The 24,297-nt window shown below is 41.9% G+C and overlaps 1 protein-coding gene across 1 annotated transcript in view; it reads right to left on the bottom strand.

The window, feature by feature from the left end:
• Window positions 1–20,722, bottom strand: part of Il1rl2 (interleukin 1 receptor like 2) — a 44,370-nt gene extending 23,648 nt beyond the window's left edge. Inside the window, exons 1-5 of the mRNA XM_021169276.3 lie at window positions 20,627–20,722; window positions 18,847–18,916; window positions 17,798–18,032; window positions 16,226–16,424; window positions 778–940 (exon numbers count right to left, since the gene is read on the bottom strand). Of these exons, the coding sequence (XP_021024935.1) occupies window positions 778–940; window positions 16,226–16,424; window positions 17,798–18,032; window positions 18,847–18,910 (661 nt within the window). The 5' untranslated portion in view covers window positions 18,911–18,916; window positions 20,627–20,722. The remainder of the gene's footprint in view (window positions 1–777; window positions 941–16,225; window positions 16,425–17,797; window positions 18,033–18,846; window positions 18,917–20,626) is intronic.
• Between the last annotated feature and the right edge of the window lie 3,575 nt (window positions 20,723–24,297).

The raw sequence follows: 24,297 nt of genomic DNA, 5'->3' as shown, positions 1-24,297 counted from the left end.
TAAAAATAAATCTGAAAGGAAAAGAAAGCTGTATTCCCTTAGGTGCAGCAACAGCATGAAGGCCCAAGCAGAAGAACCATCAAATAAGAGAGGTGAAGTCTTCATTTAGTGTGTAGGAAAGAAGGAAAAGCCACAGTTCTTGTCCTGTAGATGGTTCTAATCTAAAGTTGCTCCTTCCTGACTGTACAAGAATCTGCCCACGCTGATCATCTCAGACACTACTTTACAGTCTGCAGATCATTGTGCGTTCAAAGACAGTGGGTGTTGGTGACAGGACAATGGCATGGTTGCTTCCAAAAGGACTGGCCTGACACAGTACAAATGGTAGGTTATCTAAGAACCCTACCCAGAGATACTGAATGCCAAAGAGTCTGAAGCTGCAGCAAGACCAACCTTAGACAGGCCCAGCACAACACTCAAACAGCAGAGATGATGGGAAATGAAGGTAGAATTAATACTGCCTACCTTGTGTTGGATGCTGACACTTTGGTAGGCACCCAGGAAGTCCCCCCTTTTACATGATCTCTTTCAATGTTCTCCAGCCAAGAGTTTTCAATATTGTGTTTTGAAAGGAGAGAAAAGTGAGCTGTTTGTGCCTAGCTGGTTGTGCCCATTGACCTCACTCTCTGGCCCCCTGATCTATCACCAGCATGGCTGGGGGGCTCTGTACAATCAATATCCAATCTCCAAAGCCTGAACAGGAAGCCATCTGACTCCCATAAAGCTGAGAACAAAGCAACCATACTTGAAAACAAAAAAAAAAAAACAAAACCTTACTGGTGTTCACAGCAATGTAGTTTCTAATGGTGAAGTGTCTCCCCAAGTGAGTCAGTCTGGCTGAGCACGCATAGCTCCCGCTGTCCTCCACAGCAACGTTGTTCACAAGAAGCTTTGCTCCTGAAGGGCTGTATTTTTCCCCCGCTTTAATCTCTTCACAACCCTACAGGCACACACACAAGAAAGGAATGAGTGCTGGCAAATTCTAGTCTCTCTGTCAGCATTAACCTATGAACTGTGGGGAAACGTGTCTATATCACTGTTCCTCAACCTGTGGGTTGCAGCCCCTTCGTGGTCACATGTCAGATATTTACATTTCATATAATCTATAACAGTAGCAAAATTATAGTTGTGGAGGAGCACAAACTGATTGTATAGGTGGAGGTTATCACAACATGAGGAACTATATTAAAGGGTCATAGCCTCAGGAAGATTGAAGAACCACTGCCCAATATCTACATAGTCACTTACAACCTAAATCTTAGATATTAACCATCTAGCCAGAAGGCAATGCATAATATAGATAAACAGACAGACAGACAGACAGACAGACAGACAGACAGACAGAGATGATAGATAGATTAGATAAATGATATACAGACATAGAATGACAGATAGGTAATAGATGAGAGAGAGAGAGAGAGTAGATGATAGATGCATGGATGGATGGATGGATGGATGGATGGATGGATGGATGGATGGATGGACAGATAATAGGATAGTGAGGTTAATGGACAAAAAGATGGAGGTTACTGTGCTAGTAGCGATTTGTCACTTTAACAAAAGACTTGACATGAACAACTTAAAGAAGACGAGATTTAATGTTCTTGTGACCTCAGAAGTTCTTGTCCGTCATGAGAAGTATGGGGTGGGACACAGGAGAACATACCATGGAGGCCAGGATTAGAAAGAATGACAGCAGTAATCCGCTTTCTCTTTTGCCTATTTGTTTCATCTGGCGCACAGACTATGGGATGGTGCCACCCACATGCAGGGCAGGTATTTTCCTCTTATTAGGCTTCACTGGAAATACCCTGACAGACACACCTAGAGTTGCTCTTTAAATTCTTTGGCACTTCTCAATCAATTCAAGCTGACAATCAACATAGAGAGAGAAAGGGAGGGTAGATGCTCATCACTTAGTCTCTCTCTCTCTCTCTCTGTGTGTGTGTGTGTGTGTCTCTCACTCTCTCTCTCTCTCTGTCTCTCTCTCACTCTCTCTCTCTCACACAGAGAGATAAGATAGATAGATAGATAGATCTCTCACATAGAGAGAGAGAGAGAAAGAAAGAAAGAAAGGAAGGAAGGAAGGAAAGAAGGAAGGAAGGAAGGAAGGAAGGAAGGAAGGAAGGAAGGAAGGAAGGAAGGAAGGAAGGAAGGAAGAGATCTGTTTATTTCTATTTATATCTACCTCAAGAAGACTTGGTAAGGACACACACTAAAATGGGTGATACAAACACTAAGTCTAATGGGAGTTGAGAAGAACTGCAAAGATTTCATGGAGGAAGGCTGCAGATGAAGAGTATTCTCCACCTCAAGGCCCACCTCCTCCAGTGGACTCCTACCCCATGATGCCAAGCGCCTTTGTCAGGATTGCAAGCCCCAGTGAGTTGGATAATGACTGTTTAAACCACACAAGAGACTCAACTCTCCATGGATGAGAGTTTGCTTTATAGAATCCAGTGTATACCAACTAATTGGAGGCCTGAATGAGAGAAAAGAACGCACGTACATCAGTCTATAATGAGAAAACCTCATAGAACTTCTTCAGGGCTCCAGCAGCTACCAATCTGTAGAATGCCTTTCTCTCTTGTCATTACAGCAACCACAGAAAACGAAAGGCTCGTATTTGTGTGTCTGAGAAGAGACTCACATGCCATTCCTGTGTGTGTGTGTGTGTGTGTGTGTGTATCTGTGTTATATGTGTGTCTGTATGTTTGTGTTGTGTGGCTGTGTGAGTGTGGCTGTGTGTGTGTGAGTGTATATTTGTATATGTGTGAGTGTATATGTATGTGTGTGATATGTATGTGTGTCTGTGTATGTGTTGTGTGTGTATGTGTGTTTGTGTTGTATGTGTGTATGTGTGAGTACATCTGTATGTATGTCTGTGTGTGTCTGTGTGTGGTGATGTATTTGTGTGTGTGTGTGTGTGTGTGTATGTGTGTCTATGTGTGTTGGGTATGTGTGTCTATGTGTGTGTGTGTGGTGTATGTGGTGTTGTGTGTAAACTAGACATAGACATGAGGTGTTTTCCTCTGTCTCTTTCCACTTTTTATTTTGAGACAGCACTGACTTGTCAGAACTGGTTGGCCAACAAGTCCTAAGGATCTGCCAGTCCCCTGTGCACCACCACACCCAGCTTTTTAAAATGTGTTTATGGGGAGCAATCAAGGTCCTCATGTTTCCAAGACAAACATCTTGCCAAGTGAGCCGCCTTCAATTCACCTTCCTCACCAGTAACTCACCGTATCAAGCCACCGCCTTCTCCTCGCACACCCGCTTCCGGACTCTTGCTCAAACCTGTCCCTTCCTTTGCAGCGCTCACTCCACAGTGAGACTGCCTGGCTAGTTGGTCTGTAGTCTGTTTTTCTTTCTTCCTTCCTTCCTTTCTTTCTTTCTTCCTTTCTTTCTTTCTTTTTTGTTTTTTTTTTTTTTTGTGTTTTGTTTTGTTTTGTTTTGTTTTGTTTTGTTTTTCGAGACAGGGTTTCTCTGTGTAGCCCTGGCTGTCCTGGAACTCACTTTGTAGACCAGGCTGGCCTTGAACTCAGAAATCCGCCTGCCTCTGCCTCCCAAGTGCTGGGATTAAAGGCGTGTGCCACCATGCCCGGCTTGAGTCTGTTTTTCATTTGTATTTTTGAGTTCCTCTCTTTCCAGCACAGAGAGAGGCTTTGGCCATGCAGAAATTAGATGCAGTTACTGTCCTCATGAAGATCACAGTTTCATAGTTAAAACAGATAAAACCCCAATTCAAGGAAAATGCAAGCAACTCGGTGTTACATTCCCTTATCACATAGTGAGTCAGAGATGAGTGCATCCTAAATTTCTACCCCAGCAGAGAGGAATAAGTCCACTCTGCATGGGCAATCCCTAAGTAATGCCAGAATGCTTATTTACGAAGTACAACTTGTCTTCTTAAGTGGGTTACACATTGCTCCAACAGATACTCTTTAAGGAAACTCTATTTGACAATTGCTCACCAGTAGTAGATGGGACCTACTATTAGGGGTTGGGTGGATAAGGCACCACAATAAAGTCGGCACTTTGAATACAACAGGCATTCAAATGAGTGTGTGGAGTGTTAGTTATTTTCATAGATATACTCTATAAAATGGGGGAGTGATAAGACATATAAATTTATGTGGCACCTAGAGATTAGATTATTGACAGTCTATATCCATTAGACACATTACAACGACTCTCAAAGGTACCAAGACATGTCCGTTACATTAATGGGCAAAACTCAACATTCAATCCTTGGATTGATTTGACCAAAAGCAAACTCACGTCTGAGTTATCCTCTTCCCACCCTGTGTCTTCTATCTGTAGTTTGTGGTTTGGGGGCTTGTCTTTGGTTTGCTGTTGTATGAGTTTCATGGTCTACTTCTTCGGGGTTCAGAGTCTCAAAGCTCAAATTCTTAGATTCCAAAAACCTCTCTCCTGTAGGCTTAACTTGAGAGTCCCTTTCTAGGCACATTCTGTACCATGCTTCATAGTTGAGCAATCCCACCTCTGACTCATTGGTTTCTTCCAACTATCCACATGAGCCATCACATTAACACTAACCTTGCTGTATAAGGAGCATCCTGCCCCTTGCAGTGACTGGAAGTGCCATTTTCCCAATCTACTGGAGGGTACAAACTTTCTACTGGCTTAACTTTTTTTTTTAATTCCAGAGGGGATATCTCATTATCAAGATTTAAAGCAGAAATAATAAAAATGGCAGCCATTAATCGTTTTCCAGTGAGATTGTTATAGAGATGCATTATTATGAAAATAGATTGCATTTCTAAGAGACTGGAACTTTTGTTGGACCATATAGGCAAGTTGCTAATGCCCCTTAAGATGTCTTAAGACTTATCCTGATATCATACTGTTCCCTACGCCTGATTTTTAATCTACTTTAAGAGAATAACATAACAGTCAACCCCATTAGCCTTGGATTTCCCATGTATCAGTCACAACATAAGTTAGTACATATCTCTAGTTTTAAAGTATGTACTATGCTACTCTCCTGATGCAAAGAGCAATGTATGCATGTACTTTTGTTATGGTAGTCAACACTGAAAACATGATACAGGTATAAAAAGATCTTATATACAAACTTCTACCATAAATATTGGGTACAACATACAGATATAACTTGAAAATAGTATGTTTTTAAAACTGAGTGCTTTGGGATCAACTGGAGTCAGTGACCTAATCCCTTGCTAAACTCTGTTTAAAATGTGTGTAATGTAGCCCTCATTCCATCCCATGTGATGCTGTAATGTTCAGTCAATACAGAGCAAAACCCTTTGTTAGGGACATAAAGAAAGAGACAATAAGTCACCAACAGCTACAGGTAGATACAGACACAAGGACTCAGCAACAGACAGAATAATGACAACCCCTAAACCTCAAATTAAGACAGACATATGCACAGAGACACAGGGAGATAGAAAAAAAAATTCAAACTTGAGTTTGCTCTTGATCAAATTAATCCAAGGGTAAGTGTGAATATTCTTTCGTTTATGTGACACCAACACATTTGGGTATCTCTGAAGCTATCTGTAATATATGTAACCAATGCAGGTTTTAAATAATCTAAGCTCTGGGAACCATGCAAATGTAAATCTCTTATTTATTCATAGCTCACAAGCTAATGCTATGAAGATACTGTCATTCATCAGCACACATTCTGACTCCTGTTCTACTCCCAGTTCGGCAAGTACAGCATCTTTTTCAGGTGCAAAATATCCCAGGACAGCCTAACTAATACACACTGGATGTAAAAGTCTCATGGAGGTGGAATCAGTGAGCAGATGGAAGTCTAATCTCCGGAAATGGTGGCAAAAGAATGAATATCTGAAACATTATCAGCAAGAGAGAAAGATGGTCACTTGGGTATCTAAAGGTTAAAATGGGCCATTCCTGAAGACCTGGAGTTTAACAGCAATGTAGGTGACTTTCTCCATATCTAGATAAGTTATGAAAATGACAATTACAAATTACAGATCAGGGCTGAATAGCTGCCTTAGTGCTGAAAGTGCTTGCTCTGCAAACTTGAGGGCCAGCATTTGGATCTGCAGAAACCCAGCTAAGTGCCAGGTAGGCATGGCTACCACCTGTAATTCCAGCTTCAGGAGGCAGAGACAGGGAATCCACAGCTTGCTAGTGTTAGCTTGCTAGTAAGGTTGGCCACATGGTTAAGTGCTGGGTTTAATGAAGAGACTTTCCCTCAAGAATAACATATAAGAGCAAGCGAGCATGAATCTGGACAGACACCAACTTGCTGTACACACTTGCACATATGCCCACACACATGCAAAAATATCCACAATACACACATGCAAAATAGAAAAAACAAAAATTTTACAGAGGATTGAAAATTATAATAGTGCCCTTCCAGTCGGCGCCAGCTCTGGGCCACTTTGAGAACGAACTCGGTGGATGGTACTCAGAGGACTCTCCAAGCCGCAGGCACCCTAGCATGCCCAGAACCTTAGGATCACTGGTGAGTAGAACACAACATCTGTTCCAAACCAATCATGATGGGCCTGTGACAGCAGGAGCAAAGATACAGGAGCCCTGCTTGAACAGCTGCTCGGGTTCCTTCTGATCAGTACCTTGGTTTCGAACACACCAAACAGCCCCACGTTCCCTAGAGGAGACATCAGCTCCAGGCGCTGTAACACGCCCAGGATCTTAGGATTTCAGCATCCCAGGATACCAGGAGGTTGGTCGCACCAGGATCTCAGGGTCTCAGAGGAAGCTTGACTGCCAAGAACTCTGACATACCCAGAATCTCAGGTTCACAGGATCCCAGAATCACAGGATCACGGAGAAGCTAGACTCTAAGGAGTCCTGAATCAACTGGGATTATAGGAAGGACTGGCTCCAACCAGATATATTGAGGTCAGTAAGCACTTGAGATAATCAGATGGCAGGAGGCAAGCATAAGAAGAGAAGCAACAGAAACCAAAGCATCATCAGAACCGAACTCTCCCACCATAGTAAGTCCTGGATACACCATCACACCAGAAAAGCAAGATATGAATCTAAACTCACTTCTCATGATGATGATGGAGGAGTTTAAGAAGGAAATAAATGACTCCCTTAAAGAAATACAGGAGAACACAGGTAAACAGCTAGAAGCCCTTAAAGAGGAAAAACAAAATCCCTTAAAGACCTACAGGAAAACACTACCAAAAAGATGAAAGAATTGAACCAAACCATCCAAGATCTAAAAATGGAAGTAGAAACAATAAAGAAATCACAAAGGGAGTCAACTCTGGAGATAGAAATCCTAGGAAAGAAATCAGGAACCATAGATGCAAGCATCAGCAACAGAATACAAAAAATGGAAAAGAGAATCTTAGGTGCAGAAGATTCCATAGAAAACATGGACACAACAATCAAAGAAAATGCAAAATGTAAAAAGATCCTAACTCATAATATCCAGGAAATTGAGGACACAATGAAAAGACCAAACTTAAGGATAATAGGTATAGTTGAGAATGAAGACTTTCAACTTAAAGGGACAGTAAATATCTTCAACAAAATTATAGAAGAAAACTTCCCTAACCTAAGGAGAGAGATGCCCATGAACATACAAGAAGCCTATAGAACTCCAAATAGACTGGACCAGAAAAGAAATTCCTCCAGTCACATAATAATCAGAATAACAAATGCACTAAGTGAAAATAGAATATTAAAAGAAGTAAGGGAAAAAGGTCAAGTAACATATAAAGGCAGACCTATCAGAATTATACCAGACTTCTCACCAGAGACTATGAAAGACTAAGAAGATCCTGGACAGATGTTATACAGACCCTAAGAGAACTCAAATGCCAGCCCAGGCTACTATACCCAGCAAAACTCTGATTTAACATAGATGGAGAAACCAAAGTATTCCATGACAAAACCAAATTTACACAATATCTTTCCACGAATCCAGCCTTTCAAAGGATAATAAAGGAAAAACTCCAACACAAGGAGAGAAAATTATGCCCTAGAAAAAACAAGAAAGTAATTCTTCAACAAGCCTAAAAGAAGATAGCAGCAAGAATAGAATCCCAACACTAACAACAAAAATAACAGGAAGTAACAATTACTTTTCCCTAATATCTCTTAATATCAATGGACTCAATTCCCAAATAAAAAGACATAGACTAATGGACTGGCTACATAAACAGGACCCAAGATTTTGCTGCATACAGGAAATCCCAATCAAGGACAAAGACAGACACACCCCAGAGTAAAAGGCTGGAAAACAATTTTCCAAGCAAACAGTCCAAAGAAACAAGCTGGAGTAGCCATTCTAATATCAAAAAAAAAAAAAAAAAAAAAACCAATTTCCAATCCAAAGTTATCAGAAAAGACAAGGAGGAACACTTCATACTCTTCAAAGGTAAAATCTTCCAAGATAAACTCTCAATTCTGAATATCTATGCTCCAAATGCAAGGACATCCACATTCATTAAAGGAACTATAGTAAAGCTCAAAGCACACATTGCACTGCACACAATAATAGTGGGAGACATTAACACCCCACTCTCATCAATGGACAGATCCTGGAAACAGAAACTAAACAGAGACACATCGAAACTAACAGAAGTTATGAAGCAAATGGATTTAGCAGATATTTACAGAACACTTTATCTTAAAACAAAAGGATATACCTTCTTCTCAGCACCTCATGGTACCCTCACCAAAATTGACCATATAATCGGTCACAAAACAGGCCTCAACAAATACAAAAATATTGAAATTATCCCATGCACCCTATCAGATCACCACAGACTAAGGCTGATCTTCAATAACAATATAAATAATAGAAAGCCAACATTCACATGGAAGCTGAACAACACTCTACTCAATGATACCTTGGTCAAGAAAGAAAGAAAGAAAGAAAGAAAGAAAGAAAGAAAGAAAGAAAGAAAGAAAGAAAGAAAGAAAGAAAGAAAGAAAGAAAGAAAGAAAAGACTTTTTAGAGTTTAATGAAAATGAAGCCACAACATACCCAAACTTACAGGACTCAATGAAAGCAATCCTAAGAGGAAAACTCATAGCTCTGAGTGCTGCCAAAAAGAAAATAGAGAGAACGTAATACTAGCAGCTTGACAGCACACCTAAAAGCTCTACAACAAAAAGAAGCAAATTCACCCAAGAGGAGTAGACGGCTGGAAATAATCAAACCCAGGGCTGAAATCAACCAAGTAGAAACAAAAAGAATCAACCAAACCGGGAGCTGGTTTTTTGAGGAAATCAACAAGATAGATAAAGCCTTAGCCAGACTAACTAGAGGGCACAGGGATGGTATCCTAATTAACAAAATCAGAAATGAAAAGGGAGACAACAACAGATCCTGAAGAAATCCAAAACATCATCAGATCCTACAACAAAAAGGGTATATTCAACAAAACTGGAAAACCTGGATGAAATGGACAATTTTCTAGACAGATACCAGGTACCAATGTTAAATCAGGATCAGATTAATGATCTAAATAGCTCCATATCCCCTAAAGAAATAGAAGCAGTCATTAATAGTCTCCCAACCAAAAACAGTCCAGGACCAGATGGGTTTAGTACAGAGTTCTATCAGACCTTCAAAGAAGACCTAATTCAAATTCTCCTCAAACAATTTCACAAAATAGAAACAGAAGGTACTCTACCCAATTCATTCTATGAAGCCACAATTACTCTGATACCTAAACCACACAAAGACCCAAAAAAGAAAGAGAACTTCAGACCAATTTCCCTTATGAATAAAGATGCAAAAATATTCAATAAAATTCTCACAAACCAAATCCAAGAACACATCAAAAGGATCATCCATCATGACGAAGTAGGCTTCATTCCAGGGATGCAGGGATGGTTTAATATATGGAAATCCATCAATGTAATCCACAATATAAAGAAACTCAAAGACAAAAACCGCATGATCATCTCGTTAGATGCTGAGAAAGCATTTGACAAAATCCAACACCCATTCATGATAAAAGTCGTGGAAAGATCACAATTCAAGGCCCATACTTAAACATAATAAAAGCAATATACAGCAAACCAGTAGCCAATATCAAACTAAATGGAGGGAAACTTGAAGCAATCCCACTAAAATCAGGAACTAGACAAGGCTGCCCACTTTCTCCCTACCTATTCAATATAATACTTGAAGTCCTAGCCAGAAAAATTAGACAACAAAAGGAGATCAAGGAGATACAAATTGGAAAAGATGACATCAAAATATCACTCTTTGCAGATGATATGATAGTATATATAAGTGACCCTAAAAATTCCACCAGAGAACTCCTAAGCCTGATAAACAGCTTCGGTGAAGTAGCTGGATATAAAATTAACTCAAACAAATCAGTGACCTTTCTCTACACACAGGATAAACAAGCTGAGAAAAAAATCAGGGAAACAACGCCTTTCACAATAGTCACAAATAATATAAAATACCTTGGTGTGACTCTAACTAAGGAAGTGAAAGATCTGTATGGTAAGAACTTCAAGGCTATGAAGAAAGAAATCAAAGATTTCAGAAGATGGAAAGATCTCCCATGCTCATGGATTGGCAGGATTAAAATATTTCAAATGACTATCTTTCCAAAAGCAATCTACAGACTCAATGCAATCCCCATCAATATTCCAACTCAATTTTTCACAGGGTTAGAAAGAGCAATCTGCAAATTCACCTGGAAAAACAAAAAACCTAGGATACCAAAAACTCTTCTCAAGGATAAAAGAACCTCTGATGGAATCACCATGCCTGTCCTAAAGCTGTACTACAGAGCAATTGTAATAAAAAAAAAACTGCGTGGTACTGGTACAGCGACAGACAGGTAGATCAATGGAATAGAATTGAAGACCCAAAAATGAATCCTCACAGCTATGGTCACTTGATCTTTGACAAGGGAGCTAAAACCATCCAGTGGAAAAAAGACAGCAATTTTAACAAATTGTGCTGGCTCAACTGGCAGATATCATGTAGAAGAATTCAAATTGATCCATTCTTACCTCCTTGTACAAAGCTCAAATCTAAGTGGATCAAGGAACTCCACATAAAACCAGAGACACTGAAACTTATAGAGGAGAAAGTGGGGGAACGCCTTGAAGATATGGGAACAGGGGAAAAAACTTCCTGAACAGAACAGCAATGGCTTGTGCTATAAGATCAAGAATCGACAAATGGGACCTCATAAAATTGCAAAGCTTCTGTAAGGCAAAAGACACTGTCAATGAGGCAAAAAGACCACCAACAGATTGGGAAAGGATCTTTACCAATCCTAAATCTGATAGGGGACTAATATCCAATATATATAAAGAACTCAAGAAATTGGACTCCAGAAAATCAAATAACCCTATTAAAAATGGGGTACAGGCTAAACAAAGAATTTTCAACTGAGGAATACTGAATGGCTGAGAAGCACCTGAAAAAAGTTCAACATCCTTAATCATCAGGGAAATGCAAATCAAAACAACCCTGAGATTCCACCTCACAGCAGTCAGAATAGCTAAGATGAAAAATTCAGGTGACAGCAGATGCTGGCAAGGATGTTGAGAAAGAGGAACACTCCTCCATTTCTGGTGAGATTGCAATCTGGTACAACCACTCTGGAAATCAGTTTGGCAGTTCTTCAGAAAATTGGACACAGTACTACTGGAGGATCCACCAATACCTCTCCTGGGCATATACCCAGAAGATGTTCCAACTTGTAGTAAGGACACATGCTCCACTATATTCATAGCAGCCTTATTTATAATAGCCAGAAGCTGGAAAGAACCCAGATGCCCCTCAACAGAAGAATGGATACAGAAAATGTGGTACATTTACACAATGGAGTACTACTCAGCAATTAAAAACAATGAATTTATTAAATTCTTAGGCAAATGGATGGATCTGGCGATATCATCCTGAGTGAGGTAACCCAATCACAAAAGAACACACATGATATGCACTCACTGATAAGTGGATATTAGCCCAGAAACTTAGACTATCCATGATACAATTTGCAAAGCACATGAAACTCAAGAAGAAGGAAGACCAAAGTGTGGATACTTTGTTCCTCCTTAGAATGGGGAACAAATTACCAATGGAAGGAGTTACAGAGACAAAGTTTGGAGAAGAGCTTGAAGGAAGGATCATCCAGATACTGCGCCACTTGGGGATCTATCCCATACACAACCACCAAATCCAGACACTAGGCAGATGCCAACAAGAGCTTGCTGACCGGACCCTGATATAGCTATCTCCTGTGAGGCTCTGCCAGTGCCTGGCAAATACAGACATGAATGCTCACAGTTATCCATTGGACGAAGCACAAGGTCCCCAAGAAGGAGCCAGAGTAAGTACCCAGGGAGCTGAAGGGGTCTGAAGCCCCACAGGAGGAACATCAATATGAACTAACCAGTACCCCCAGAGCTCCTTGGAACTATACCACCAATCAAAGAAAACACATGGTAGAACATGTGGCTCTAGCTATATATGTAGCAGAGGATGGCCTAGTTGTTCATCAATGGGAGTAGAGGCCTTTGGTCCTCTGAAGGCTCTATGCCCCAGTGTAGGGGAATGCCAAGACCAGGAATGGGAGTGGGTTGGTTGGGGAGCAGGGGGAAGGGGGAGGGGATAGGGCATTTTCGGAGGGGAACCTAGGAAAGAGGATAACATTTGAAATGTGAATAAAGAAAATATCTTAAAAAATTAAAAATTAAAAAAAAATTTAAAAAGAACTTTTGTAAAGTTGGGGATGTAGCTCAGTGATAGAGCACTTGCCTAGCATGTACAAGGTCCTGGGTTTGAGTCCTAACACTGTAATTAATCAAATAACCCATAAAAAAAGTCTTAAAACACCTTCAAAAAAAGAAGGAAGGAAGGAAGGAAGGAAGGAAGGAAGGAAGGAAGGAAGGAAATATAAAATGTAAATAAAAGCTATTTGGTGATGTGATTTCACCCTAGTCAAAAAAAAAAAAAAAAGGAAAAGAAAAAGAAAGAGAGAAAATAAAAGAAAGTAAGAAAATTACAATCGCTAAACTCAAGTGAACTAATGGATTTAATAGATGGTTTAACACACCCAAGAATAAAAGGCAAACTTAGGAAAGCAGTCTGGGAAGAAATTCCCACTTAGGCAAATGCACACAAAATACGAGAACAGGAAAACACATGTGAGATTCAGAAAGCACAATTTAAAAAAGGAAGGGTTTAACATACACACACACACACACACACACACACATATACACACACACATATATATATATATATATACATATATGTATATATGTACACACACATATATACACATATATGTATATATATTCAAAGGAGACAAAAAATAAGTTAAGCAAACACTGAAGAAAGTAGTAACTAAGAAACAATGGAGGAAAGACACAATACTCTATATTTCAAAAGACATTTGCAAAATAGATGAGAAATCTCTATCTTAATTCACCAGTTATACTACTAAACTCCAACATCAAGGAGAATAATTTTGAGGATTTCAGAGATTCAGGCCTGTTACCTTCAAAAAGGGCAGAAAGACAGGAATAATAATAATGTCCACAGAGCCTGAAAAATACTGGAAATATTGAAGTCTTGTATGATGGCGTGAAAGTGCAGAGCAATAATAAATGTCAATCCATGAAGAATAGTTTACAAAAATAAAAATAAAAATAAAAATAAAAAAAGTAGGTAGGACAAAATAAAAACATTTTCAGAAAATGAGATAATTTTCACTAAGAAAATTCATAAAGTTTCTAAGAGATGCTAGCTGGGCACACATATGTCATATATAACCATGTGGGAACTGTTGTTAAGAGTTAAGAGCCAGAGTAATTTAAAGTATTTCTGTAAATAATATCTCAAAAGCATAGCACAGACATTATCAATGTCAAATGTGTAGTGAAATGAATAACCACACTAATTTATATTAACTATATTAACGCTTTTCTCTCACTGGCCTGCATAACACAATCCACAAGCCCAACTTTCAGTATTTACATTCTTCTCTTCAACACACAAGACACATTTACAGACGTTAAACATATGTTGGTTCAAAAAGCCAGCCTCAAATTTCAAAGTTTTGAGATTATTTGGAATATGCTCTCTGTCAATCTGCCTTCTATCACAAACAGAAAAGTTAATTTTAAAAATACCCAAACATTGCTACATCTGCAAATTAAGAAGTCCTCCAAAAACATTTAGAATCAAAGAAGAAATGACAAGGAAAATTGGAATGCCCTGAGTCGGGTGCTTATGGAATGATAGATCAAAACCTGCAGAGGTCAAGCAAGATGCGGCTTAGAAGGAAGTCACGACCTTAAATCTATATATCAGAAACGTGGGTTTAGTGAGAGAAGAGTCTATCTCACAATGTTCACAAAATAATAGCAAATTAAAACCAAAAGTCAAACAAAGGGATTAGGAGAACCAGACAAGAACAGAAATTGATGAAGCAAACAAACCAATAAAAGAGGATTTATAAGGCCTGCCGTTAATACTTCCACAACATCGATAAGACTGATAAACTCGGAGAGTTAGCAACTGAGGGAGGGGGGGAAAAAGACTGACAAACTCCCAGAAAGGGTCGGGAACTAAGAAACAAGACAGAAAGTGGAGCTACAAGACAGGAAGTGGAACTACAAGACATTAGTGAACTGTGAGTTATTTATTTGCATCTTTAGTATCTGGCAATTCTAGGGGTGGTGATCAAGCACCTTTGAGAACCTCACACTCTGTGTCAAAGTCGCACAAGACAGGTGAAAGGATGCTCCTGACCACACTCCACACAAGGAGGCAAAGGATATGAACGCGAAGAAGATCGAGCTGATCACAAAGAGCCAGGCAGGCTGTCTGAGAAGACAGAAGGCTTCATCTTGAAGGACAAGCTGCTCATGCAAAGGGGCTTATACCAGGTTAGGGAGAGAGAGGATGAGAATCCCTGTAAAGTGGACCAAACTCGATCTCCTCTGCAGAAGTAGACAGACAAGAAGAGATGATAAATAATTTGCCAGTGTGAATGAACCTTCAAGGACATGTGTCATTCCCTAGGAAACAAAATCCTACCAAAATTCAGCAAAGGAAAAAGTAAGACGTTTGAATAATCCCATGCCACAGACGAAGTGGGGGGAGGTGAATCCAAACCCATGAAGCAGCAGTGGTTCTCAACCTGGGGGTCACGACCCCCACAGGAGAGGCATAGCAGATATTTATTTTACAATTCTAACAGTAACAAAACTACAGTTATGAAGTAGCAATGAAAATAATTGTATGGTAGGGGTGTCACCACAACGTGAGGAACTGTATTGAAGGGTCACAGTGTTAGGAAGGCTGTCACAAAGGAAACTCAAGGCTGGACTGGGACAAGGTAGCTGAGAGGCAGTGCCTAGCTGTGCCTTGAGGAGACAAGGCCAGGTTAAAGCAAACACAGGATGATAAAAGAGGAACATGGGAAACTCTGCTCACATTTCAAAGAGGAGAGGCTAAGATACAACTGAGTTTTCAAATACTGAGGTGGGGAGTGGCGGGAGGGGGGTAGCAGTAGTTGATAGCAGCAGCCATTGCTGGGGACAAGGTTTGGTGAGTAACAGAACACAGATAGCCCTGAGGAGTCTTTCTTAGGCAAGAATTTGTGTAATTTGTAATTTTCAAAGTACCAGATATCAGAGCCATTCTAACAAACCAAGGTGAATGAAAAAGAAAGAGAGAGAGAGAGAGAGGGAGAGAGAGGGAGAGAGAGAGAGAGAGAGAGAGAGAGAGAGAGAGAGAGGAAGGAAAGGAGAGAGAGAGAGAGGAAGGGAGAGAGAGAGAGAGGGGAAGGAAGGGAGAGAGAGAGGAAGGGAGAGAGAGAGAGAGAGGAAGGAAAGAAGAAAGAAAGAAAGAAAGAAAGAAAGAAAGAAAGAAAGAAAGAAAGAAAGAGAGAAAGAAAAGAAGGAAGGAAGAGAGAGAGAAAGAAAGAGACAACAGGAACTTGAAAAAAATGGATAATTTTGGGTATAGAGAAGATACAACAAATTATAAAACATTAACAACCATAAGTTTAAAGTAATTATCAAAATTACTACCACCTGTCTCAGGTGCACCAACTATATACCAAACCTGCCCTGAAGGGGGCTTTCTGAGAATCCAGAAAGCTTTCCCCTTGTGGGGGAAAGTGGGTTTTATATAAGAGGAGAAAACATTATCAATAGAGGATTTCATTGTTGTTTTGTTATTGTTGTTGGTTTGGTTTGGGTTTGGGTTTGGTTTTACCTTATACCATTTTATTGAATCCAAAGCACAGCTTTCTGGGAAGTAGAGATGACAATTCAGACTGCCCGATTTTCCTATGGGTAACATTTGCTGGTACACATCTGTTGAATTTATGGGACTCCCCTCCATGGAAGAGTCACACCAGTGGCTTTTGAAAACGGTTAGGTTCACAGCTATTTGGTAGCACTTGTGGGCATTCCTGTAAAAACAAAACAAAACAAAAACAAGCAAAATGGCAATGAAACACAGCAGAATGCAGCCAATGAACTCTTAAGCAGTCTCAGAATTCAGTCAGCTATTTTCACATCTTTTCTTATTATTTTCTAGACACCGCACAAACCCTCTGCCTCATATGAAGTAAAGAGTAACCAAGCCTCAAACCATGCATTACCCCAGGATAAGTGGCATTCATCGGGGTAGACACTGGCGTCTCATTCACCACGGCCCAGGAGGGTCTGAGGGTCACCATGAACCTCTTGAACTATTTATCTGAAGACGCCATACAGTGCTTACACTTCACTTCTGGTACAAAAGTCACCTACACATTCACACATCTGATCGGTGAGACTGCCTGTATCCCTTAAAACTGTCGACAGCATGGAACCTAATCACTAAAAGCTGCTCCAGGTGAACAAAGATTAAGTACGGAACACACCCAATTTACAGGTGGGAAAGGCAAGGTTTAGAGAGAGTACATAATATATTGTTGTCAGTCAAGCTTCTGTGGAAAGTCACAGAATTTTAATTCTCTGGCCAAATGAGTTTTACAGGTGGGTTTTATTGAAGTCTTGAAAAATCTTTACAAACTGAAAAGGAAAAGGAGAGGAAAAGAGAAGGGAATTGAGAGAACTAGGGAGAGACAGGCAGAGCAAGACAGAGACAGGGGAAGAGACAGACAGACAGACAGACAGACAGAGACAGACTGAGGACAGGAAGAAGTGCCTTTGGTGGGACATGTATTTTCTAGCAGAGTCTCGTATCCTCCAAGCAAAATTGTCTTCCAAGGAAATAGTTCAGTAGTCCACTGTCACTCAGAAACATTACCTCTGGCACATGGGTTCATGCAGACTCTAGAACATCTCCCAGACTTGCTAGCTTTTAACTGTCTGCCTTAAGCCAATTCCTTATCAGATGTGTTTGAATGATCTATCTGGGTCTGGATCAGCCAGTTTTCCAAAACCATTAGCCATCTTCGGAAATGGCAGCAATCGCCTTTGACAGACACCTCTGTAAGCTGGTCTGGGCTAAAACTTCAATGAAGAAGATGGTGCAATCTGTGCTCCAAAAGTTATTTCTAAAGCTGTTCTGCTTTCAAAAGTGCTCGCTGGACGTCACCTCCTGCCAGTTCAAGGCCGTCCTGCATTTGTATAGCTGCTAGTTGTGGTGTGTAGTGGCTGGTTGTGGTGGTTCACACCTGTCCTTTCAGTACTTTAGAAAGCAGTTGGAAACCTGTGTAGGCTATATATAACAAGTCTCCAAAATAAAGGCCAATATTACCCATTTTCCTAAAAAGTTGCCTTTAGAAATGGAGAGGGAGACGGGAATTAGTTCCACTTTAAATGAAGGACTTACCTTATAAAACACTGATAGATACCGGCATCCTCCACTGTCAATGGAAGAAACAAGATCCAGGTCTGGTCCTGGTGAACTCTAAAGTGTCTGTTGTTAGATACTGGGCTTTTGCTAGGTGTTTTGTACCATGTCAGATTTACTGCCCTGTTTGTTTCTGGGGGGTATGTGCAGTTGAAAAGAAAAGGCTGACCCTCTGAAATTATCACATTGTGCATAAAGATGTCCTCACACGTATCTGGGAAGGAAAGGAAAACAATAAAATAAAATAAAATAAAATAAAATAAAATAATGGCAGAAAACTGGAGTCATTATTCTTTTTAGGGAATATTTTGCTCTGGTCAATGTGAAATTGTATTTAGGAGTTAGTTTATTTGGGGTGTTTCCCCAAACTAGCCCAGTCATTTAGAAGCATAATGCTAAGACCTTCAAATGTATAGTGAGGACAAGGCTTCCCCAGGACCCTCCACAGAACCACAGCCCCTGTGTCTGTATCTGTCCACTCTTCTGCCCTTAGGCTCTGTCTCAGCATAGAACCAACCTGGTCGTTTTCCTGCCTATACTTGCAGTCAGATGTATCCCCTTCCACAGTGCTTGGTTTTAAAGACAGCTTCCCTTTAAAGCCCATTTCTGCCAAGTTAGGTTTTCTTAGAAACTTGTACTCTCTGGTAGTTTTGGACCATAAAATAACCCTTTATATGAAATAGATGACACTAGTAACCCATCGGTTTAAGCATTGGAACTGAGTCCACTCGAGTGTTTGAGGACTTCTCTGTATCACCTACGTTAGTCCAAAGTTCCAAGGTGACATTTGGGGGTTGAGCCTCCAAGAAGTTGGGAATGAACTTTTCCTATCCCTCCCTCCCCTCCCCCTCCCTTTTTTGACCTGCCTGCCAGATTACCTGGTGGAAAGAGTGACTAGCAAGGTTGGGGCTTAGTTGATGCCCCTGCAGGTGGGTGAGTCAGGGGCATGGAGATGAATGACAAAGGATGCTGCCGGCAAGGCAACAAGGTCTCTGGGATGCAGGGACTCACAGACCCGCAGAACTTACCTGCTGCCACGAAAAACAGAAGCACGAAAAACACCCCACAGAAGAGCAAAGATGTAACCCCCATCTCAGGCTACAAAGGAAAAAAGAGGACAATGGTAGAAGTAAGGGATGCAGTAAGGCTGGTACCTTCCCGCACACAGTGGGGCTCAGACTTTAGAGAACCCAGAAGGTCAGTCCCAGTTCAGGTCACTGGCCTTCCTTCCCCTCTGCATGGGGAACCCTCCACTTGGCCTCCCGCCGTTCCAAGACCAGCCTTTCCCCATCCCCATTACACCAGACCTTCAGAAGCCAGGAAACTCCGACTGGCCTGTAAAGGGGACTGGTGGGGAGTTGGGAGACAGGGCCAGATGTGCTGGCACTTGGATCAAGCCAGGGCCAAGAGACTGAACCCCAGCCAGAGCAGACTGTGGACCCGCCCAGCGTGCGTCTGGGATCGCATGGGTCGGAGGGGCTCCCCTGAAACCCTACGTGTCCGCTGGCTGAGCTGAGCGGTAAGTGCTGGCCCACCTGAAAAGGGCAAGGGCGAGCAGGAATCCCAGAATTTGACCCAAGTCCTGGCCCACTTTCCAGGTCGGAGTCTTCTAGCCGCCCCAGTGACTATTGATCACTAACTCCCTCCGCTCTCCCTTAGCAACGATGCTGCCCCTGGGTTGCTCCACCTGCCAATGGGGTCTCAGAGCGCTGGGTCTCGTGGAGCGGGAACCACTTTGGGGACCGGATCCTGGTCGGTCACCGCACTCTGCACCCTGGGCATCGCTTCTCCGCCGCGGGTGGAACAGACTCACCTTCCCCAAGTGGAGCAGGACAGAAATAATCCGTCCTTCGAAAATCGTTCAGTCTCTTTTTTCCTGATCCCAGGCCAGCACGTTCAACTATCAGGAATGTCAGCTTACATACGCTCCAGATCATCGCTAAAAATTATTATATCCTTTCCAAACACTATCTGAGCGGTTCTTACACACCCAGCACTGCCCTAATATGGACTATTCCAGAGGTGGAAGCGCTTCTGAGAAAAGGCATTAACCCCACCCCCCACCCCACCCCAGCCCCGTCCTCGTGCTAGATCTTAGGTAAAGTGGACTCCCGACAGGTTGAGCACCGATACAGTCTAAACATGCCATAAAGTAATGCTTGCTTTGACCTGTCTTCCTGCGCCTGAGACACTGGAGACCCCACTGGGCACTGAGAAGAGCAGCGGGAGCAAACGCTGTCAGACCAACAGCTTCTTAGCGGGCATCCCTCGGAAGTCTTTGTGGATTAGAAACTGTAAGACTTTGAAAACAACCACAGCGTCAGTCTGACTAGCTGCCCCAGGTTCACAAAGTTAAGATGTACACGTGTCTGTCCGAGTACTGTCCCTTGGCAGAAGCACTCCCTCTTACAATTCTGGGATGATCTCTGTGTTGAATAAGTTTGCGGATGCATGAGGAATCAATCATTAGTTTTGGATACAGAACAGATTTGGGGATAGTGAGTTTTCCAATTACAGGAAAAAAAAACAAAACCCACGACGTTAAGCGGAATGAGAAACGGAAGAAACGTCCTACCTATACGGAAATTAAACAAACAGGAAGCTAAGATGGAGACGAGAGATTACAGGGGTGGGTGGATGAAGCTGGTGAAAAGAAACTGGCTTCAATTAGTGCGCACCAACCCCCAGTAATATATAAAATTAAGACAAAACTGATTGAAGTTTTAAAAACAAAACCACAAAACTATCACGTGTGTGCACGCAGAACCTCCCAGAGAACTAAGGAAGGAACTGAGACTGTGTACTCACAGAGGTCTGAAGGACAGTTTCAGCTTTGTTTGGGGTGGCCAGAAGAAACCCTGCTTTGGTAGAAACTTACTGACTTCAGTCTCCTCTGGTGACCCCCCCCCCTCTTCTTCTCACTTTTGTATCTTGAAGTGTGTGGCACGCAGTTGTCAAGGGCCACATAATTCCAAACAAGTTGTGTCACGTAAGCAACAAACATCAGAAGCCATCATCTCCCAGCTTCCGGTCTCTGTCCGCCCAAACCCAAACTCCCAGTCTTCAACTTGGTGCTTATTCTCTCCCCTCCCCCTCCCTTTGTGTCTGTCTGAGTGGTGTGTGGGGGTGGAGAGCAGAGAGGGAGAAGCAGGAAATTCCTTAAGCAATGTAAAGGTATTCTTACATAAGATTTCCTAGTCACTGTATAAAATTTACTATACTGGGCACTTATACAACTTACTTTTTAATAAAAGCATTATATTTGCAGGATTTAAACATTTGAGGTGTGGTCCTTCTCAATAAAGGCTTGTCCCATCGTGTGAGCATGAGCAACCTTTAGCCATTTCGGTTGTCCCGTTTTTACGTTTTGCTCTTTATTATACGTAATGTTGCCGTGACAATCCTGGCAATGTCTCTTACACGTTTGCGAGAAGCTCCGGAGTCATTAGGTAGGTGTGTCTTCATCTGCGTTGGCAAACCTCTCACTGATTATTCCGTGACACCATTCTCTAGAGAAGGATTTCAGTGCCCCATGTTCTTGCCAAATATTAAAGGCATCCAAATGTGTCCGATGGCACACTGAGTGTTGGGAAGACACCTTAGAGGCATGAGCCCTCAACAGCTTGCCACCATTATTTTCTGGTAAATAACATTTTTTTAAAAAGAGATATTCAACTATTAGGAAGCACATAAGATATGAAATACAGTTAAGAGACAGGTGGAAAGAATATGATAAGGCACAGCCTTGCTCCTGAGCAGTGGCCTGGAGCCCAAACAAGAGCTCTCTCTTTCTACTTTTTAAGTTTTATTTTTACTATGTTTACATAATTATGTGTGTACATCTGCGTTGGCTATGTGCATGTGACTGCAGGTGACCATAGGGTCCAGAAGAGGGTGTCAGCTCCCTTGGAGCTGGCATTACAGGTGTTTGTGAGCTACCTGCTATGGGTTCTGGGAACCAAACTCTGTGATCTTCTGCAACAGCCATTTACACTCCCGCAGAGTGAACTGTCAGTACAAAGTCTCTGAAGGTCGGAGTTTGGGACACTTCAAAAAAAACTGAAATGAAGGGATAGGGATTGCCACACAGCAGAGGGGAGAGCTAGGTAAACTGAAGTATGGAAGTAGGTGTGGCTAGATCACACGGGGCCTGGGAACAACAATACAATGGCTGCCATTATTATAGGCAAAATTAAAAGATATTACAATATGTAAATCAGGAAAAATATAATCTTACACCCCACCCCCAAATTGGTACCCTTATCACTAAAGACAGCCTAAAGGGCAAAGCACTAAGTGGACACCACAGGTTTTCAAACCAGGAGCACATAGAGCTGTAGAGGAATGGCAGGGTGAAGGCATGGGGGAGGGGGGAGTTGCATGGGGAAAGAGTAGATCTAATAATACACAAAGGCAGGGAAAGTCGGTGTGTGCTACTGAGCTCATGGCTGCTGTGTTCCCCTGGGGCACAAAGAGTGGGGGTTAGGGCCTAGACCAACAAGCCCTTCTTCAGTAACAGGGGGGAGAGAGAGAGAGAGAGAGAGAGAGGAGAACCAGGAGATCAGAAGATAAAGAGGATAGAAGAGAGAGACGATTAAAAAAAAAAGTTTAGGATCTGGAGGTCTTGTACAAGCTACGGCTTGAGCCAAGCAAGCTTATTTTAAAAGTACAGCATTATTTGATGTACTACTTCCAGGGGAGAAATGGAGGTGTCCAAAGAAGCTACCCGACAATGGGACAAAGTCAGCAGGAAGCTAATCAAACAGAGTTGCAAGAGAGGAGCACAGGGTTTCTGGAGAATATTATATATAGGCCATGCAAACAATGGCCTTGAGACTGATAACCAATAACTCCATACAGTGAGAAGAGATGAGATCCTAGGATCTGAGGTCACAGCTCACCTAGGACCCTGGCCTCAGGTCACTACCGGTTCTGACAAGGTATTTCTGATTTGGAGAGGGAGCTCTGCCCTTCTCCATATTCTAGGGCCAATAGGTAGATGTCTGGGGCAAGACCTCTCTCTACTTTTTAAGTTTTATTTTTACTATGTTTAATGATGTGTGTTCATCTGTGTTGGCTATGTGCATGTGAGCCTTGGTTGCTCAGTCAGATAACCTCTCCACAGAGACCAGAGGAAGATACTCCCTTTTGGCCTTTCTGTTTTGACCTATATGCTTATGACATAAATCTCAGCACTTTCTCAACTTTTGTCTAACATGAATTTTAGAGACCCACAAACCATACATTGGGATAGAACCTAAAGTCTGGATATGTGTTGGGTAGAGCGGCAAATACATGGGGTGCCGCCTGGTACAATAACCAGCCCCACAGAGCCTCAGAAGTTAATGATTACTGTGCGATTCTTTAGAGTCACAGCCACGAGTGCACACATCCGGGAGTCCTTTAGCCTGGGCTTGAAGAAACCCATTGCCTCCAAGAGCTCCCACTACAAACTAAAGTCCTATTAGCAAATCGTTTCCCCTTCTAGAAAAGGGAAGCCTGGCAGTGTGGCCTCCATCAGGAGTCTTGTTCCTCTGGGTCCATAGAAAGAGGAAGCTAGTTTTCCGGACGGCTGTCCATCTATCTAACCTCGCTATGATTCCTCGATGACACTTCTCTCCAGAACATATAACTAGAGGTAGAGGTGCGAACAGGTCTTCAGGACACTCACCTGTCAGTAGTTGACGTCTCCTGGTCTTTCCAGCCTGGCAAGCAGGAAGCCATCTGCCCTGACACTTTCCAGGTGGTGCTGGCTCCTAGTCACAGGGCCCTGGAGCTGCTGGCAAGTTCTGGTGCCACCCAGTGCTGCAACTCATTCTGCTTGTACAGTAACACCCTAAATCCTTATCCACTCTTGATGCTCCTGGGGCTACCTTTTCAAACTTAACTCGGACATATGTCCTTATCAAAAACAAAAGGACTTGTATTTATTCCTCTCCAATGTCATCTGCAGAAAGCAGATGGTTAGAAAGGGTAACTAGTTCTCTGGGAGTTAGAGGACCTGGCTCCTGTCTCAGCACACTTGGCCATTAATGAAGGCTGGCATGAATCGGGAGCAAAGGCAGTCCCATAGGCCAGGGACTTGTAAGTAAAGCTTCTAAACATTAATACTTAACTGATAAAGAAGCATTCATTTCAAAGGACATTGTTTTGACTCTCACCTTCACAGTGATTTCTAGGTGTGGGCCCAACACTGCAGCTCACAGTCTCTGTGCAATGTAGTCAGCCAAGAACCGGAAGAGCTACTGTCCTTCTGTAGCCACACCAAGCAAACTCTCAGGGAGAAGAACAAGTGATTTTTGGAAAGGGTGGTTTGGTTCTGCCTATCTAAAAATTAGGGGAAAGAAAATCCAGACAGCCAAGAGAAACAGAAAAGCTATCTATTTGGCAGCCTTAATAGCAACTTACAGAGCCTTCTTCAAGTAAAGCAGCATGGATAAAGGTTTGTGCTAAGTTTTTGTATGTGTATGGATGTGAAT

Source organism: Mus caroli, unplaced genomic scaffold (assembly GCF_978045245.1).
Source record: "Mus caroli unplaced genomic scaffold, Mus_caroli_1 scaffold_1, whole genome shotgun sequence".
Taxonomy (NCBI): Eukaryota; Metazoa; Chordata; class Mammalia; order Rodentia; family Muridae; genus Mus; species Mus caroli.
The sequence above is the reverse complement of the archived record's forward strand: the minus strand, read 5'-3'. Positions and strand labels throughout refer to the sequence as shown.